This window comes from Palaemon carinicauda, chromosome 21 (genome assembly GCF_036898095.1).
Source record: "Palaemon carinicauda isolate YSFRI2023 chromosome 21, ASM3689809v2, whole genome shotgun sequence".
NCBI classification, from domain to species: domain Eukaryota; kingdom Metazoa; phylum Arthropoda; class Malacostraca; order Decapoda; family Palaemonidae; genus Palaemon; species Palaemon carinicauda.
The window spans coordinates 124,580,691-124,598,190 of record NC_090745.1 but is presented as its reverse complement, the minus strand read 5'-3'; the positions used below and the strand labels follow the sequence as shown (position 1 = coordinate 124,598,190).

The window sequence follows — 17,500 nt, the reverse complement described above, 5'->3', positions numbered from 1 at the left end:
GGTGTTGGGTCAAGGTTCTTTGTCATCATATCAAAATTCTATATTTTTTAAAGATAATATAAATTTATAACAGCTCAGTTGTTTCCAAAACCAATCTAATCCTCACGAGATATAGCTTAACAGTCACGTTAAAAAAAAAAAAAAAAAAAAGTAGCTCTTGTTTCTGAGAATTTCTTTTCTGTTTACAATCCGATACAGACCGACTAACAGGCGGCATTAGGTCAAGGTCCTTTCTTATAAAGTCAAAACTCTATATTTTTTTCAAATATATATTAATTCATAACTGTTTACTTAGTTCCATACCCAATCTATACCTACTTGGAAATATATCTTAACTGAAATCTTAGCATCAACGTGGCAGTGATGATTAAGTTAAAGTTATTCAAAATTGAATGCATCTTAGTATTTACTCTTTCATGCTTTTATCTGTAACATATATATTGATTATGCTGGTCACATATATTGGATATAACCTTTATTTCGACATTAATCGACTGATACATGAAAACAGTCTTCCATTATAAACATATCTTCTTCGCCTTCAGCTTTTTCCGTTTCTATAAGGGGTCACTGTTTCTAGTCAGCCTTCTCCATCTTTCTCTGTTTTCCTGTACATCTTGTTCTCTTAGACCCTTTTCCTTAATTTCATTCAATAATTTATCTTTCCACCTGAACTTTGGCCTTCCCATTGTATATGTATATGTATGTATGTATGTATGTATGTATGTATATATTCAAATTAGCCGCATATATATACATATATATATTCAAATTAGCCGTATGTATGTATGTATGTATGTATATATTCAAATTAGCCGCATATATATACATATATATATTCAAATTAGCCGCATATATACATATATATACATATATATATTACTCCCTTAACATCTGGATTCTCTCCTATACCTCGGGATCAGAGACCCAAGGGGAAATCAACTCAAAAGATAATAGCTTCTGGCTGGCTGGGGAATCAAACCCAGGTCCAGTAAGCTGAGACGATAGTGGCATAGCATTTAGCCACCAAGATACATATATATACATATATATATATATATATATATATATATATATATATATATATATATATATATATATATATATATATATATATATATATATATATATATATATATATATATATATATATATATATATATATATATATATATATATATATATATATATATACACAGTATAAATATATTAGTCATTAAAGAATATTGCTCGGCATGAATTATCATGTGTCTTTTCTATTTTTCTAACTGACTTTCTCCTTCTGGAGATATTTAATTAGCTCCCAAGTGGAAGCATGAGTAATACACAGCATGTTTGTTGAGGCAAATGTAATCTTCATCTTACACCGAGGAAATAAAATATACAATTATTCATGTACACAGTTTCACTGGATATTTGATCAGTCTTTTTCAGGTATCCACTGTTTGTAGCAATTACCGTATAACACTGCAGTCATGCATAATGAAAGTGAACAATACGAAGAAGCTTCATACACCAGACTGACAAAAGACTTCTTGGGTACCAGGAAAATCCAGGCATTTCTATTGTATCGAAGGCTATTCACCACTGATGAACCTTCACACAGTTCAACATCAGGGGTGGTTGTTCATGGGGAAGTCAATGTTGAAAAGTCAAAAGAAGCTATCGATATACTTCTCCAGTCCATGCATGGTCAGAAGATTTGGATCTACTGTATTTATTCAAGCAAATTCTACATACTGTTACAATAGGATTGAAGAATATTAAAGTAGGTCATGATGTCGCCAATATTGACCCACAATTGCTATTCCAAAGACTTGCTTTTGTTTCTGGACATTGATAGGAGGAACATATTCAAGTATGAACTTTTTAGCTATCCAGCACTTGTTTACCAATGTCATCGTCCTTAGAAAAGCAAATAAATTGGCTCTGGCCAATGCCATGTGGGCCAAGGTTGAGAAATGTCAAATAGCTGCAGCAAAATAAAAACTCCTTTCTGATGCACTCTATATACATGGAGGTGCTTTACTGCATTGATTATCATGGTCGGTTGGTACTGTTCTAAGACATCAGTAATAGCTACAAGAACTAAATTCTTATGAGATATAGTACATCAGTTGAGATTGTGTTACATTGATATTTAGATGGTCCTTCCAGTAAGGACGTCACTTACATTCGAAGTAGCCAAACGTTTTATTTTCAATAACATGAAACTGACAATGATGAAGGATATTTTTATGTCAAATAAAACGAATGCCACACTTTATGATGCTTGGTGAAAGCTTTGAAAGTGTTGGATATCAGATTATATATGCACATGGAGGTGCAGATCTTCTAATCCCCACACAGCAGTTGGGGTGTTTGCACAAAGAGATGTTGTCATATAAGACAACACTGATGTCCTGATACTTCTGCGTTTCTGTGTTAAAGTGGAGAATAAAAAAGCGATATTCAAAGCAAGACCAATGTAGTGCGCAATCAACATCCGACAATGGAACATTCAAACTATCAAGTCGTCATTGGGATTAAATGTCAGCAAAGGCTTGCTTATTATTCAGGCCATTATGAGGTGAGTCACTACCTCACAATAATTAAGAGATTTTCAAAGGCAAAGATTTAAGATCATAAAAAATACATGATTCATGGAGTATGCTAGAGGATGCAATAATGCACAGTCTAAAATAAGACTATTACTGCCTGGGAAAATGCTATTAGTGCCACGTATGGAGAAAAAACATTTGACACCTTGGATGAACTACGATACAGATGTTTCATCACAAGGGTGGCTAACAAAAATATGGTTCAAGCTGTTCAAGCCAGTCACTTACACCAACTTCAGCTGCTACTAAATTCCATACCTTATGGATCCACTACCAACTTCAGGATTAGAAAGCATACAAATGTCTTCTACCAAAGGACTGGGTTTAGAAATTACAGGGTGATCAACTCCTACCAGAACTCAGGGATCTTCAACCAGCATCTCCTACCAATAACCAGGGAGCTTCAACCAGCATCTCCTACCAGAACCCAGGGACCTTTAACCAACATCACTGGTTATGTTCGAAATTATAAGATGTAAATACAATGGAAGGTGAAATATCATTGGAAGGAGAAAGGATTAATGAGGTAGAATCATTTAAGAGTATGGATATGTAGCATCCTGTGAGTCACCAATCTCTCGATCCTACAATTCCTATTTTCTGTAGTCAACATACTATCTATTACTCAAAGTGTGTAAGAATCTTTTAGTATTTTCCCCTATGCCTAATACTTTACCCAGGCTGCTTTGTATTGAAAATAAAAGTCTGGGTAGTGCTAATACCCTTAGCACTACTGTCTTCTTGCTCAGTTCATGTAATTAGATTTTCTTGGCTGGTGTTGTTTTGCATTTACCTCCCACCTCTACCCTATTCCTAATGGGTGGAAGGCATAGAATTTCATTGGTTGTATTTAAGGTAGGTTTCTGTTTTTGTATTAGTAGTTAGGACACAGCTGTCTTAAGCCTGGTTCAATATTTATATAGGTGTTATAAAAATTTTCTTTTTCACACTTAACCGCTCCAATACTTGCATTACATAGATGACACATTTGTCTCTCATTGCAGTTGAAAAAAACTATTTGGCTTTCAAATATGCTTATCAAAAGAGCATAGATGATAAGCTCTTATTTTCAGGTGTATTTATTAGTGAATGAAAAAGAAGGGAGATATAAGAAATCAGTTTATTCAAAACCCACAAATGCAAGATTATGCTTAAATGTAGAAAGTGAATTCTCTATGAAATATTTGAAGTGTCATTGGAGCCTCTGCACTCAGAGATCTATATCATTGCAATACATAACATGACACCCATCAAAAACTTGACAGGACTACTCTGGTATTAGTTCATAATGGTTTTAGCAACATTGATATGGAGTAGTGCCACATAACAGTTTTTAAGAAATGGTAATGAAAAAAATCCAATTATTTAACAATGCAATTGTGAATGCCAACCCCAAGCTATAGTGTTCAAACAGGTAAAGAAATTAAATGTATAGAAATATTAGCAATATAGAAAACAATGACCTAAATAATTATATATTATAAAAATGACAAGACTCGTAACTTGATATTGAAAAACAAATCCAAGAGCAAATCAAGGGAACCTCCAAAATCACCATTTGGCTTACCACTTCTACTGCCCTATTGGGGAAGTTGCCCTCACACTACTTTTGTTGAGAGTTAAGGAGGATACCCAACAAAAGGGAAATTTAACGTAAAAATAATGCACAGTGATTCAAACGGCCACATTTCATTTATGGAAGCACTACTAATTAAAAAATGTAAACCAACCTTATACGTAACCAATGGAATTCTGCTTCTTCTCATCCTTAGAAATATGATAGAGGTGGGAAATAGAAAAAAGGAAAAATATCAACATCCAAGAAAATCTATCTATAAGAATCCAGTAAAAAGATGGCAGTGTCAACGATGAGACCACTACCTGAACTTTTACTTCAGATCAAAGTAGTTCTGATAGAAAATCAAGAACATAGGAAAATACAGAATCTTACACATCTAGAACTGGAAGCCTGAATGACTATGGAGATAGGAGCTATCGGACCTGGTTTATGGTGATTTACCTGTTGCTATATTTCCATCCACATCCGTACACTTCTTCCCTGGCAGACGTATGCCCAGTGTCAATTGTTGTTTCTGCTTGAAGATGGAGTTACAAGCTCTTGGGTAGAGTGAATTAATTTAAACGTTTAGAGAGTTTTTATGATCTTGTCTAAATTATTCTTAAAATCCTTTACTGTGTTACTGTTCACTACATCCACTGAAAGTCTATTCCATGTATTTGCTATTTTGTATGTAAAGAAATTACCATATTGAGTAGTGTTGAATCTTTTCAATTCCAGTTTGCATCCGTTACCTCTAGACTGAATTGTGCTAAGCAAAAAGAAGTTGTTATAGTCTACATTTGTTATTCCTTTAAGAATTTTGAATGTCTATTAGCTGTCCCCTTAGTCGTCGAGTTTGTAGATCAAATAAGAAGTCTATATCTAAATTGTCTTAGTGTTGGGACTACCTTGGTGGCCCTAGCTTGTACTGCTCCTAGTCTGTCTATATCCTCCCAAATACTTAGAAGAGCCTGTTACACTTTCCAAACCGCATCACAATTTCTGGGATTTTACCACAACTACAACCCCCTAAGGACATTGTAACATCATAATTGATACAAACATTGGATACCTTAAAAGGAGAGAGATCGAATACCAAGTTTCACTATCTAAATGGATAAGCATACATTTCCCCCCTTCAGTATAAAATAAATACATTTGTTTTATCACACATGCTGCGTATTACTTATGTCACCATTCTGAAGCTTGCTGAATACACTCCTGAAGGAGAGACAATTGGTCACAAGATTAGAAAAGACACATTCTTAAAACAATTCTTGACATACATAAAATTTTTTTCAATAAAATAGGTTCGAGGCGGCCATTTCTGTATAATAATAGTAATTATATAGTACACTTTTTTATTTACCATTCACCATATACTTTATAACCTCAGCACCAGATGTACTGACATAACTTTATTCTGTTTCTATTCCCAAATAGGCCATTTATTATGGAAACGTAACAGAAAATGGAACAAGTGGCCTACCGGTCATAACTATGAAAGCTGATGACTATGATGACCCTAACGAAGGAACAAATGCCCAGTTGACTTACTCCATAGAAAAAAATGTTATTGATGAAATCACTGGTCAGCCATTGTTTCATGTGGAAGCAAACACTGGAGTAGTCAGAACTGCTGTTTGCTGCCTTGACAGGGAAGAAACGCAAGACTACTTAATCCAAGTAGTTGCTACTGACGGAGGGGGACTTAAAGGTAGTGTATCAAAAACTGGATAGTTCATTATCAGAGCATGGTAACCCCTCAATTTACAAGATTTATGAACAACACTTATAATTTATTCTAGCCATAAAGTTAGTTCCAGGTTTATGCTTATACTATGGGGTCTTTGTTACCTATCAAAAAGGCCAGTCATACAAAATTAAATTAAAAAATCATTAATTCCGTAATGTGTAGTTCTTTTTGTCTGTATTTTCCAAGTTTGTCACAAATTCTGAATACTATTATATCAGGTATCATTCCGTATTGGTTTAGGAGTTTCCATCTTTTCATCTACCAGCACTGTATACTATAAAAAGACTATAATGAACATAGTTGCTCTCAAGTTAAATTTCTTTTTGGTAATAGAATTGAATCAACAAACCAACTCATCACTAAAATTTCCAAATGCAGGAACAGGCACAGTAAGCATCCTAGTTTTGGACATCAATGATAAGCCTCCAATGTTTGCCAAGAAAGAATGGATCGCTGAAACAGATGAAACAGAAGGATCAGATTTGCCAATTCAGCCCATTCTCACGGTCTCTGTTTTTGACGAAGATGAAAGAAATACATTTTTATACAGAGTTATTAAGTCATCTGGGTTTGGTGCTGAGAAATTTGATATGATCACTAACGCAGATGGAACTGGTTCACTGAGAGTAATCAAGCCTCTGGACTTTGAAGATCCTAATCAAAGAAGTGGTTTTAAATTTCAGATCCAAGTGAGTGATTTGGGTGAAAATAAAATAACAGAGCCATACCATGTAGCAAAATCGTGGGTGAAAGTGAAGTTGAAAGATATCAATGATAATGAACCACAGTTTCTTAAAAATAGTGGTGAAGTACAAGTTCTAGAAAATTCTCCAGTTGGAACTAGTTTGACAACTATAATAGCAAGAGATCCTGATAAAGAAGGAGAGAGTAAAGTTTACTATAAAATAGACAAATCAAGTGACAGATATAGACAATTTTCCATTGACAGGTCAGGAACTCTCAAAGTACAGAGGAATTTGGACAGAGAAGAAAATCCATCCCACTTTTTGAGAATTGTGGCCATGGATGATGAAGTGCCTCCAAAGAGTGCCACTATGACACTCACTATTAGAGTTATGGATATAAATGATAATCATCCCATGTTTCTTGAAGATTACCGTCCAGTCTTAACAGAAAATGAGCCTCCAAAAAAGGTTGCAGAGATTCTGGCAAAAGACCTTGATGATCCAGCTATGAAAAATGGGGCTCCTTTCCATTTTTGGCTAGATCCAAAGGCTTCGCCAATTATTAAAAATTCCTTTAGAGTGGAAAATATCCCAAGGGGGTTAAATGAAGATGGTATGGCCGTTGTTTTTTCTCTTAAGCAATTTGATCGTGAAGAACAAAAGCAGTACTTAGTTCCTATAGTAATCAAAGACTCCGGTGTCCCTTCCATGATAGGGACTTCAACATTGACGGTTACTATAGGAGATAAAAATGACCATCAAATGCAACCTGGGAAGAAAAAGGTTTTGTTTTACAGTTACATGGGTCAGACACACGGGACACCCATTGGACGAGTGTATGTTAACGACAAGGATGATTGGGATTTAAGTGAGAAGACATTTATTTGGGAGAATTCCCCTCATCCTAATTTTAAACTTGAGGAAGATAGTGGTATGATTATCATGAAGTATGTTCCAAGTAAAAGCTCATATGATCTTAATTTCTATGTGCATGACCGTAAACATTCCCAGACAAACGTGAGAGCTAGTGTTTCCGTGCAAGTCAGGCATATTCCAGAAACTGCAGTGGAAAATGCAGGTTCAATTCGCATAGCAAACATGACAGACACCGAATTCATAAGTCAGTGGGATTATAAGTTGAACAAACATGTCCGTAGTAAAGCGGACCAACTTCGGGAGAAAATCGCAAAATTATTTGGTTTGAAGATATACAGTGTGGATCTCTTTAGTATACAAATGAAACAAGAGAGACCACCTGTGACTGATGTTTTCTTTTCCATTTACGACTCTAAATATTATCAGTCAGTAAAAATAAATGGAGTGATATTAAGACACATAACAACAATAGAAAAAGCTGTAGGGATTAAAGTAATTATGGTTGGCATAAACGAATGTGTGGCTGAAAATCTATATTGTGACGGTTCATGTACAAATAAATTTGTAATTTCTAAAAGTCAATACTTGATAGATGCCAATAGAACTTCTTTTGTTGGGGTTCAAACTCGTGTCGTACCTGAGTGCGTTTGTGGTGCTAGAAATTTTTTTACTGAAGTTTCATGCCGTCCAAATCCTTGTTTAAATCGTGGTCGATGTGTTCAAGAGAAATACAGCATTCACTGTGAATGTCCAGATGGATATGACGGGCCACGGTGTCAAATCTTAACTAGAACGTTCCATGGACATGGTTTTGCTTGGTTCCCTCCACTAGAAGTGTGTGAAAATACCCATATTAGTGTAGAATTCTTATCGCGAGAACCGGAGGGGTTAATATTCTATAATGGACCAATTACAACCCCAAAACCAAATGAGTTAGTTATGACAGACTTTATAGTCCTGGAGCTGGAAAGGGGTCAGTTAAGACTTCTGGTAGACTTTGGATCAGGAACTCTGCAGCTAAAAGTGAACTCAACGACCAGCTTGAATGATGACAAGTGGCACAGAGCTGACATCTACTGGGACAAAGAGGTAATGTTACTGAAGCAACTAATGTTTTTAATAACTTTTAAATGCTCCTTTGTGGTAAATAAGTTTTGGTTAGATACCACTACTAAAAATAATAACGGTAATATTGGGTTTAAATAATCATTAAATGGGGAAGAATATCAACCCAAATGAGTCAAACTCTACTGTTGCAGAGCTCGTCAGAATAAATTTGAGAAAATATTAAACATGAATTATGGGAAAATAATTAAAGAGGAAAAACTACCAGTAATAGACATTCAAATTGTATTTATTAAACCTGTGCTTTGTAAAAACCGTTAAATCTGTAAAAACAGAGAAACTCCCAGAATCAGATAAACATTTTGCCTACGAAAACACTCTGCATTCACATAAAATATGTTTTATGGTTAAAAATCTCGTCACACTCACTACATTTCGGAACTATCTCATGAGCTCAGTGCATTAAAAACCCTGGATCAATTTCATATGACCAATACGAAACCTTAATCATTTTAGTTTTCCTTTTTTTTCCAAAATTCAAGATTTTCGATGTAAATAGTCAATAATACGACCATCAAAGATAGGTCTGTAAAACTAGTATATAACTAAAATAAGTATCTTCCATAAAAAATATTCCAAGAGAAAGTATACTTGCTGTACAAAATATATAAATAGCTTTTTTAATAGTTTTTCCATTCAATCCTGAAAAATCATCATACCTAAAAGCTAGGAAAATAATTGGATGACATCATCACAAAACATCCTTAGCTGCTCAATTGCACTAGTGAAAAACGATAAAGTAAAGGTTGAAAAAATTCAATGCATTTCCTTTACTAAATTTATTTGATGCTTTGTTTAATTACAGTATTATCTATCTAAACAGTAAACTTTTAATCCCTTTGCTCACAAACAAATTTTGTTTTCCTATATGTCATTTCAGTTAATTTTTTTCCAGATATTAAGTTGCACAAGTATTTCATTCCACCATTTTATGACAAAACAACATTTGACACAGATCCTTCAACTCATTTGACTTCATTGAAACTCGTTCAACTCGGATTTATTTATCAAAATAGCATCTGTAAAGGTGAACTGGACCTGTCTTCGACAATTTTGTTATATAAATACTTATTTATTAAAGCTGACATTTCCTTTCAAAACAACTGTTTCACTTCAGAATATTTCAGTCGTCACATTTTTTTTGCAATTTCCAGAATGTGAGGCTTCCATATTTGGTCAATTTTGTTATGGAAGGGGCTTATTATTTTGTGCAAACACACCTTTAACAACTCTGTTCTATTTCCAGGATGTTAGACTTGATGTGGATCACTGTAGACAAATTTTCCTAAACGAGGTATCAAATGATATAAAAGGAAGAACTGACCTATCTAAATGTCGAGCCTCTGGTACCATCCCTCCATTCAACGAACATTTGAATGTTAACAGCCCCCTCCAGGTAGGGGGTTTGGCCCATCCTCCACTTCCAGCTGGTTCCTACAGATGGCACCACTTACCTCATGGTAATCATTTCAAAGGATGTATTAGGAACCTTATGGTGAACAGCCATTTTTACGACTTTGCTAATCCTGCTCTCCACAGTCATACAGAGAAGGGGTGTTCTTATTTTGATAAAGCGTGCACCGCGAACTCTACTCTGGCTAGCTGTGGGCCTAATGGCATTTGCTCTGGTTCTCTAGCTGAACCTGTGTGTCTGTGCAATGCCGGATGGAAGGGAGCAACCTGTGATGAAAGAACCATACAGGCTTACTTTGAAAACCAGTCTTATGCTAAATATGCTTTATCATTCAAACCTAGTCCTTTCCATACTGATATTCAGTTAAGGTTTCGAACTTGGGAGAAAGCTGGTGAACTTTTACGAATGTCTAACCAACACAGTGGGTTATATGGCATTCTAGAGATCAAGGAAAATCGCCTTCAATTTCGATACAATTTGAATAGCCAAAAACTAGAAGAAAACAACGTTCGTTTGTCTACGGTAAATATAAGTGATGGATTGTGGCATTCTGTGGTAGTGAAGCGATATGGGACTGTTGTTGTCCTTGCTATGGATGGAGGTGAAGGACGTAATTATAATGAAACTTCATCACTATCAAGCCATGAATTGATAGACGTTAATCCTCAAGGAGGAGTTACTGTCGGTGGCAGGGTCCAATTCTCCAGTATTGATGTTTTCATGGTACACAGTGATTATAACCATAGTAAGTGGAATCAACTAATGTAAATATATCTGATAATTCTCTAAATAGCTGATGAAACATAAGATAAATTCAATATACAAAAAAAGTCAAATGGTACATATGGCTGTGATTTGCTTTCAAACACTCGCTCACTTCTTGAATTACAGATATTTCTATCTTTCCAGGCTGTCTAGATGACATTAGAATAGAAGGGAAATCGTTACCTCTTCCTCCATATCTTAGTGGTACTCAGTGGGCACAAGCCACTGCCTTCCATAACCTAGCCTCACACTGCATCTCGCGAGACCAGTGCCTTAATGTGAACTGCATTGCTCCTTTTATTTGTAAAGATTTATGGATGAGACATGAATGTGGGTAAGTATTTCAAGAGATTCTTCCTTAACTGCAATGCGTTTTTGTTGTCAAATCTGGTATTAAAACATTAATATCCAATTTCTCGTTGGGATCTTTGTGAATGTCGGTTATCTGTTATATCCAGTATAAAATCACAAGGCTAAATTTAGAGATGTTTAAGCCCTGCTATTAAAGACATTTTTTGGTATTCTTATACAATAATGTCCAGGAGGCAGCATTTTATCCAAAGACCAATTAACTCTTATAACTGCTATAAAATCACAGGGCTAAATTTATAGATGTTTAAGGTCGGTTAGTAAAAACATTTTTGGTATTCTTGTACTGTAGATGTCCAGAAGGCAGCATTTTAACCAAAGACAATCGAGGTTGCCTGGATGAGGACGAGTGCCTGTCCGGACCCTGTGAGAATGGTGGCATTTGCAGTAATCAGCAGCCATCATATATCTGTCACTGCCCTACAGGTTACTATGGAGACAACTGTGAACTAGTACAAGAAGTTAGCCCATTGCAGCCAAGTTTGCCTGCTGTTGCTGCTATCATAGTCTGTATTCTTATTGTCTTAGGTAAGACACTTTCATTAGGGCCCACAGCTATCATAGTCTGAATATTTCTTGTCCTAGATAAGATACCTACATTGGGGCCTTCTACTATCATAGTCTGTATTCTCATTGTCCTAAGAAAGAAACTTTCATTAGGGCCCGCTGCTATCATAGTCTGAATATTTATTGTCCTAGGTACGAAACCTTCATTGGGGCCATCTGCTATCATAGTCTGTATTCTTATTGTTTAAAGTAAGACACTTTCATTAGGGCCCGTTGCTATCATAGTCTGAATATTTATTGTCCTAGGTATGACACCTTCATTAGGGCCCTCTGCTATCACAGTCTGTATTCTTATTGTCCTAGGTAAAAACAATTTCATTAGGGCCTACTGCTATCATAGTCTGTGTTCTTATTGTCCTAGGTAAGACACCTTCATTGGGGTCAGAAAGAGTTACTTACAAAATCAGAATGCATGTGTAAATAACAATTTTCTTTAAAAAATCAGAAAGTTAAGATTTTCGTATCAATTACAAGAAAAGAAAAATCACATAGATGAATGAGTTAGTAAGTATAAGTTTTAAAAATATCTAAAAAAAAAATGTATATGATTCCTAGACTATTTCACTCAGAAAATTAACCCTTGTCATAAAACTTACAACTTAGCAATACTGTATACCCTCAAAATGAAACTTATAATTACTTCTAATTAGTTTTATGAAAATGTTTCCTTTTAGTTACCTGTAGTCAATAACAGTAACCCTAAACGATTTGGGTGCACATCCTTCTAGCATTATTTTACTGTGAATTAGAATTATCAAATCTAACTTAGAAATTTCCACCTATACGAAGGACCGAATAAAAAGATCAGTTGAAATGTTGAATTTGAATAATTAAATCCCCACCCATTCATTCACAGTTATGATGGCAGTACTACTGGTGTGCTTTTGTCAAAAACGAAGACAACGGCTGTCGAAGGATGAAGGAAGCCAAGACGGAACAGAGATGACCACAAAGTTCAAGGGTGAGGGTGGTGGTGGGGAAGGGGAAGTCACCATCTTGGACCTAACAGCCTTAAGTGTCCCTACCGTCTCCATTGTGGCTAATGGGGGGACATTAATACCTAAAGTCAAAGGTAAAATTCCCAATTCAATTTACTAGATTGATGACACCATATGATGTAACATATGCCATAGCTTTTTATCATCATCTTCAAGGCACAATTTTCCTTATGAAATTGCTATTTTTCTTTTTCATGTATATCAATTCTGTTTCCGTCAACATTTAAAAGCCCCAGCTGTTTGTAATTTTTATTTGTAGGGATCTTTTATTTTTATATGAATTTCATCCTTTAGTCTACTGGTAAATAGAAAAGTACAAAATGCAAGCAAATAATAAAGCTTTATATATATATATATATATATATATATATATATATATATATATATATATGCATAATCATATATATATACATATACATATACATATATACATACATATATATATATATATATATATATATATATATATACATATATATATATATATATATATATATATATATATATATATATATATATATATATATATATACATACACTCATATCAATGTCATATATACATAAAATTATATAACATACATACACAGGTATAGAAAATATAAAAAATATTTACACTATATACATACATAACATAAATACGAGTATATACATACATATACATAAATCCTGTGTATATTCCCCAGACACAGAGGAGAGGATAGAAATGAACGTCACAATGGCCAACTTGGACGTGGTGGTGGCGAGCCATCCCGAAATGCAGAGGAAGTTCGCCGCCGCCCATCAACATCCTTCCAATTACGACGATGTCCGGAACTACGCCTACGAGGGCGGGGGCGGCAGCTCGTCGGCGGGGAACTCCTTTTCATCTCTCGGGTCCGGTAAAAAAGGTTTTTGGCAACCCTACCCATAAACATCCTTTCCTTTTCATCCCTATTAGAATAATTTTCTTTGCCATTAGCCAGAGGAAAATGGTGATGCTATTATTATTATTATTATTATTATTATTATTTAGGGTTGCAGCCAGCTTCCTTGTGAATCCATTACTTTCCACTCTATGTGCTATTGCAAGTAGCACGCTCTTCTGCACAAGTCATGGGGCTGTAACAGCTCCTACCTTCTCGATATTCTTTTCCAATGACTTACGTTATTATTATAATTATCATTATTCAAGCTAAATCCCTAGTTGGAAAAGCAGGATGCTATAAGCCAAAGTCCAAGGGTTTCAACTGGAGAAAAAGCCATTGAAGAAAAGGAAACAGGGAAATAAACTACATGAGAAATAATGAACTAAGATCAAATGCCTTAAGATCAGTAACAACGTTAACATAAACTATAAAGAGACACTTACTGTATGTCAGCCTGTTCAACATAAAAGCATTCACAACGGCTGTCGAAGGATGAAGGAAGCCAAGACGGAACAGAGATGACCACAAAGTTCAAGGGTGAGGGTGGTGGTTTGAACTTATGATCAATTTTCCCTCTTTTATATTTTAGTAAATCTTATTAAGAAACAGTTCTTCGCCCATGGGGCTACTGCAGTATGATTGTTCAGTGGCCACTTTCCTCTTGTAAGGGTAGGGGAGACTCTTTAGCTGTGGTAAGCAGCTCTTCTTAGAGAAGGACACTCCAAAATCAAACCATTGTCCTCTAGTCTTGAGTAGTGCCATAGCCTCTGTACCATGGTCTTCTACTGTCTTGATCACACTCGATCACACTATCCTATCTTGTTTCTCTTCCTCTTGTTTGGTTGAAGTTTTTATAATTCATATAGGAGATATTTATTTCAATGTTGTTACTCTTCTTAAGATTTTATTTTTCCTTGTTTCCTTTCCTCACTGGGCTATTTTCCCTATTGGAGCCCCTGGGCTTATAGCCTCCTGCTTTTCCAACTAGGGTTGTAGCTTAGCAAGTTGTAATGATAATAGTAATAGTAATATGTATCATGAGAAAAAACTAACAGAAATCTGTAAGAGTAAATAGTTTTTAACTTAGCAGAGGAAGGTTAAGAAAATATAGTTCCATATATATCAAAATTCTAGTTGTAGAATAAAGCACGCATCTTCTCAGAATTTCCTTTACAAATCTCGCTCTACAGTAGACATTCTGATACAAGTAAGGAGGCATTGCTAATCTTGGGAGAATTCCATTGTGCATTCCATTCAATGAGTTACGCAAAAAATAATTCTTAAAATTCTTTGTCTTTTCTATTCAAAATTAAAATGAAAACCAGAGAAAAGTCATTATTTGAATACCAAGACACGAGAAGTTAAAGCATTTAGGTGGTCTTTTGGAAACATCTTTGCCTAACGAGCTGTTAGACTGGGCTTCGAGTCAGCTCATGCTCGATAGTTTCTTGTAGTGTTTGCAACCTCACTATCCTTGTGAGTTAGGGAAGGGGGTTTGGGGGAGCCTATAGGTCTACCTGCCGAGTCATCGGCATCCATTGCCTGGCACTCCCTGGTCATAACTTAGGTGGAGAGGGGGCTTGGGCACTGAAAGCAGTATCTTCTCTTATCTCTGGAGAGCCGTATCAATTCAATCACATAAATCGCCTTACTACAGATTAACCAAGATTGTAGTACTATAAGTTCTCATTAAAATTATCATAATTACATGCTAAGCTGATTACGATGTCTTTATGAGGTGAAATCGAATAATAAATATAATCATATTCCTAAGTTTCATAAAAAATAGAGTATACTAGAAAAGTACTCCGAGTGAAGACCTCCGCCAAGGCAGCTTATTTCTCGAAACCAACTTGCCTTTCCCGGACTTTCAAAATTGAATCACTTCCACGTCTCAACATAATAGTTAATCCCTGAAAGTTTCACTACTCTATGATTAAAATTGTGGCTAGAAAGTTGTTCACAAACAAACGGACAAGCAGACATAAAAAGGCCGGAAACATAACATCCCCATATCTTCGTTGGTGGAGGTAAAAATAACAAGTATCATACAAGGCACTTTTTGAATTACAGCTTTCGTCGTAAAAAATGTATCATAGGAGAGGGGATGATAGTTTCGTCGCATTCCTGTAGTCACTAAAGTTCCCATCAACAACCAATCTTTGTAGTCTATTAAGAACCAGATGATAATGTTGAACACGTCCAAAAACTTCCATCAATCCAAGTTTGAAAACAAAGTACAGTACTCATGGATATGATTAAAAGCATAGCTAAAGTCAAGATCTACCTTGGGAATTTCATGATTGATCAGAATTTAAGCATTTCTTCATGACATGGAAAACTGAAAGCAGAGCATCGCAAACACCTAAACCATTGGGAAGTGCTCAATACCAAACCAGGGAACAGGTGATTACCTCAGCACATGGATTCAGACGTTTTGCTTTTCTACTAAAATAAAAAAGCTTGAAGTCATTATTTGACAAAGGATTGTAATATCAAGACGCAATTAGTCAAAACATTGTCAGCTACTGTTTCAACTTTCCTCAACAAGAGAAAAAAGGCCAATTATCTTTCGCAATTCTTTGTTATGCGAACAATGGCCACATATCAAATCTCGTTTCATATCATATGATAAATCTATGAAAGAACCATGATATTTATAGTATGCAATTATTTCATTTACAAACCTTTGCGTACTTATATCAAGGATTGTTTTATATCATCATTAGCATCATCAGCCATTACTAGTCCAGTGCAGATCAAAGACCTCAAATATGATCTTCCACTCGCGTCTATTTATGGCCTTTCAATGCCAATCTACTGTACACTCGCAAATTTTCTTAGTTCATCAATCAATCGTCATCTCTTCCTTCCCCTACCTCTTTTGAAATCTATAGGAACCCATTCTGTTATTCCTAATTATTCTATTATCTGTTATTCTCACTATACTTAAGCTGAAACCATTGAATATGATGTAAAAGTTTACCGACCTTCCAGTTTCCAGCCCTGTAGTTCCCAAGCAACAAAACTAATATCATTGCAATAACTGGCATCTTTTTCTTATCTTCTTCAGGGACCGACAGCAACATCTCTTCCTTCCCCTACCTCTTTTGCAATCTATAGGAACCCATTCTGTTATTCCTAATTATTCTATTATCTGTTATTCTCACTATACTTAAGCTGAAACCATTGAATATGATGTAAAAGTTTACCGACCTTCCAGTTTCCAGCCCTGTAGTTCCCAAGCAACAAAACTAATATCATTGCAATAACTGGCATCTTTTTCTTATCTTCTTCAGGGACCGACAGCAACATCTCTTCCTTCCCCTACCTCTTTTGCAATCTATAGGAACCCATTCTGTTATTCCTAATTATTCTATTATCTGTTATTCTCACTATACTTAAGCTGAAACCATTGAATATGATGTAAAAGTTTACCGACCTTCCAGTTTCCAGCCCTGTAGTTCCCAAGCAACAAAACTAATATCATTGCAATAACTGGCATCTTTTTCTTATCTTCTTCAGGGACCGACAGCAACAGACTAAGTTTTGACGACCTCAAGGGTTGGGGACCACGGTTTCGCATCCTCTCTGACATGTATACGGAGGGAGAATCAGAAGACGACGACGAAGAAAATGGAGTACAACAAAAGGTGCAAAAACGAACGAAAAGAAAAGGCGCTAGTTGATGTTCAAATCTAATCTTTAAAGGGGGTACCTGGAGTGGTCTTTCTTGGGGGTACCTGGAATTGTTTTACTTGGGGGTACCTGGAGTGTTTTTTCTTAGGGGTACCTGGAATTGTTTTACTTGGGGGTACCTGGAGTGTTTTTTCTTAGGGGTACCTGGAATTGTTTTACTTGGGGGTACCTGGAGTGTT

The 17,500-nt window shown here is 35.5% G+C and overlaps 1 protein-coding gene across 2 annotated transcripts in view; it reads left to right on the top strand.

Moving 5' to 3' along the window:
• LOC137615479 (neural-cadherin-like) overlaps nt 1-17,311 on the top strand; it is a 493,287-nt gene extending 475,976 nt beyond the window's left edge. For both annotated transcript variants that reach the window (XM_068345392.1, XM_068345393.1), the window contains 8 exons: nt 5,605-5,878; nt 6,296-8,568; nt 9,851-10,763; nt 10,928-11,117; nt 11,445-11,680; nt 12,576-12,791; nt 13,401-13,590; nt 17,148-17,311. In XM_068345392.1, the coding sequence (XP_068201493.1) occupies nt 5,605-5,878; nt 6,296-8,568; nt 9,851-10,763; nt 10,928-11,117; nt 11,445-11,680; nt 12,576-12,791; nt 13,401-13,590; nt 17,148-17,175 (4,320 nt within the window). In that variant the 3' untranslated portion in view covers nt 17,176-17,311. The remainder of the gene's footprint in view (nt 1-5,604; nt 5,879-6,295; nt 8,569-9,850; nt 10,764-10,927; nt 11,118-11,444; nt 11,681-12,575; nt 12,792-13,400; nt 13,591-17,147) is intronic.
• The last annotated feature ends 189 nt before the right edge of the window (nt 17,312-17,500 follow it).